A 2,803-nucleotide genomic window follows, 5' to 3' on the forward strand; every position below is an offset into this window, starting at 1 on the left:
AATTTCTTCCTCCAAATATCCTGATTCAAGAAAATCACGTGCTTGAATTTGTAACAGCCCATCCTGAATTCCCTCGCTTCCATTACACCCTGGTTCCCCTAATGGCTCGCCAGAATCCTCCCGGCCACCACCACATGTATCATGAAGACAACCATCAACGCCACCACCCCCACCATCATCATCACTCAGGTCATTAACGCCACCACCTGCACCATCATCATCACCTAGAGATTCATCATCACTGTCACTCAAACTGGCCTGCAAAGTCTTGTAAGCCCCACGAAATTCCCCCACACCAGCAATAGGAAGCTCTGGAACGCAAAAAAGTTTATGTAACTCGTTATCCCCCTGCACCCAAACCTCCCTTCCTCCGACCCAAGGTTTCTTTACCTCCAACAACACACGAGCAACATCCAAACGCCGCCTGTCCCTGGTCGCGTCGTCTTGACAAATAATCCTTCCCAAGGACTCCATGGCCAGCGCAAAGAAATCAAAACCCCAAACCTTCACCGGAACATTAAAGATATTAACCCACAAACGATGGCTTGAAGAACACGTCCCCTCCGAACAGGGTCTCACTGATTCAAACATCTGCAACAGATAATCCAGCCCGTGTTTCAGAATGACCTCCATTTCAGACTTCGATTGAAACTCCAATAAAACTTCTCTTGCACCAAAAGGTTTAGCAACGATCACACCCAAGCCTGAGGTGTGAAGAAAATCTTGAACTACCTCCAAAGTGTAAATCTCAGGCAACGTTGCCACTGCCAAGCATTGTAACCGCAAAGTTTCCTCCTCCATCGATACATAATGCGGTGGCCCTCGCTGCTGAAATTTTGATTTATCCTTAACCCGCCAAACCTTTTTCACCTAGGCTTCCGACACAGTCGCTGCAATCTTCCCCTTTGGCCGCCACTCAGAAGCTCTCCTTTTGCCACTCATTCCAATCTCATACTTCTCTCTATTAACCACCAAGATGGAATTATCCACCAGTGCCCCATGCAATTCCTGCACCGCCGTATCTGCATCAATTTTGTACTTAAACCTCACAAACCCAAATCGAGCCTTTCGCCCCTGTCTTTGGACACGCTGAATAAACACTCCTAGAACTCTGCCATAGCGTAAACCTAAATCCTTCAACCCTTGATACGTAAACTCATCTCCCAAACCATCAACAAACACGGAGAACCCCGGTTTCCCATCCACCCCACCTCGCCGGCGAACATATTGATCAGAGCTTTCCGGCGGCATATCCCCCAAGAATTCGTCAAAAAAGTAAAAAAAAAAGGGGCATTATGTTATTAACTTTATTAACTATTAATTGTCAACTTTTCAGTTTCTTATAAAAAAATAATTTATTAAGTAGTTTTTAACAATAGTTAGAATATTAACTATCAATCATAAATTGAGGGAAAAATTAATAAATATATTTATATGTAGAAAATATTAATAATTTAAATTAAATAATTGTCTAGATCAAAATTTATTAATGAATACTCTAGAAAAATATTTTAAAAATTAAATAAATGTCTCTATAAAATATTTACTATTAAATGTATCGCATGAGTGTATTATTTGAAGAAAATAGTTTCAAATGTGTTTTTTGACCTATTATATAGTAGTAAAAATATTTTCTCAAGTTTTCTTATGTCATTAATAATGTTTTCTTTTTCAATTTTTTTTAGGGTTAATGGTCAAATTAATCCTTGAGTTTGTAAGCGAGTTTGATTTTAGTTACTATGAGGATAAATGAAGTTCAGTGGCAGTCACAAACTGTCAGTGATTGTAAATATGACTGCCACTAAACATAATTTTTTTTAGATGGACTAAAATTAAACTCGCTTACAAACTCAAGGACTAATTTGATCATTAACCCAAAAATTTATTAAATTACAGTAATATCATTTATTTACATAAAGAGAACTCTAATACAAGCAATTTAATGCATAGAAAAACTCTAATACTCTCTATTTAGATGTCTAAACACAATAATTTTTTCTATTATATTTATATTGAAGAAATATTTTAATATTTATTTTTAGATAATTACTCTATAGTAAATTTCATATAATATTAAAAAATATTATAAATAAACCCGTGCAACGCACGAGTATAATATCTAGTATAGAATTAAATGATAGTGGTAATCAACATCTTGAAACTATGAAAGCTCAATAAATGTGAGGGGCATAAATGGAAAATAATAATAAATGTTTCTCAAACTTTGTAAGAGGCATGTTCAGATAAAAAACTAGAGAGATGTGCTCTCCCTTCTCTCTAGAACCAGAGGGAGGCGCTGAACCAGAAAAGGAGAAGCTGGAGACGATCAGAGGCAAGGAACCATGGCATTATGATCTAAGGGCTGGGACTTCAAAAGCCATCCTAGCTAAGCAGAGAACAATAGTGTTGGAGGCACCTGAGAAGAAGGGACTGGGGCAGAGGGACTCATGGCGAACAAACCGCTCGAAAGGGTACTCGACAAGGGTGAGAAATGTAACGCCCCGAATTTCAGGGTTACGGTAACAATCTGATAAAATAAATATGCAATGTTTTCCAAAAGGATGTATAAACACGAGTATATTTTTTTCTTTTCAAATGTATTTCCAAAACATGTCATGCATACTCCCAACTACAAAGGGATATACATCAAGCCTTGAACAAGGCGAGTACCCGAAACCCCAAATATAAATTTCTAAAATCATTATGCAAGCTTAAACCAATAATGGTTAGCTCTCTAACCCAAGGCTCTAACCCTACACCCGACTTTATTCTTCAAGTCTTCCACAGTTCTTCAAGTTCTCCT

At 37.8% G+C, this 2,803-nt stretch overlaps 1 protein-coding gene across 1 annotated transcript; it reads right to left on the reverse strand.

Annotated features, from left to right (window-relative positions):
* Positions 1–870: 870 nt before the first annotated feature.
* Positions 871–1,251, reverse strand: LOC130733932 (serine/arginine-rich splicing factor SC35-like). The gene has a single exon (XM_057586223.1). The coding sequence runs from the start codon at positions 1,249–1,251 to the stop codon at positions 871–873; it is 381 nt and encodes a 126-aa protein (XP_057442206.1).
* Between the last annotated feature and the right edge of the window lie 1,552 nt (positions 1,252–2,803).

Source organism: Lotus japonicus, chromosome 1 (genome assembly GCF_012489685.1).
Source record: "Lotus japonicus ecotype B-129 chromosome 1, LjGifu_v1.2".
Lineage (NCBI taxonomy): Eukaryota > Viridiplantae > Streptophyta > Magnoliopsida > Fabales > Fabaceae > Lotus > Lotus japonicus.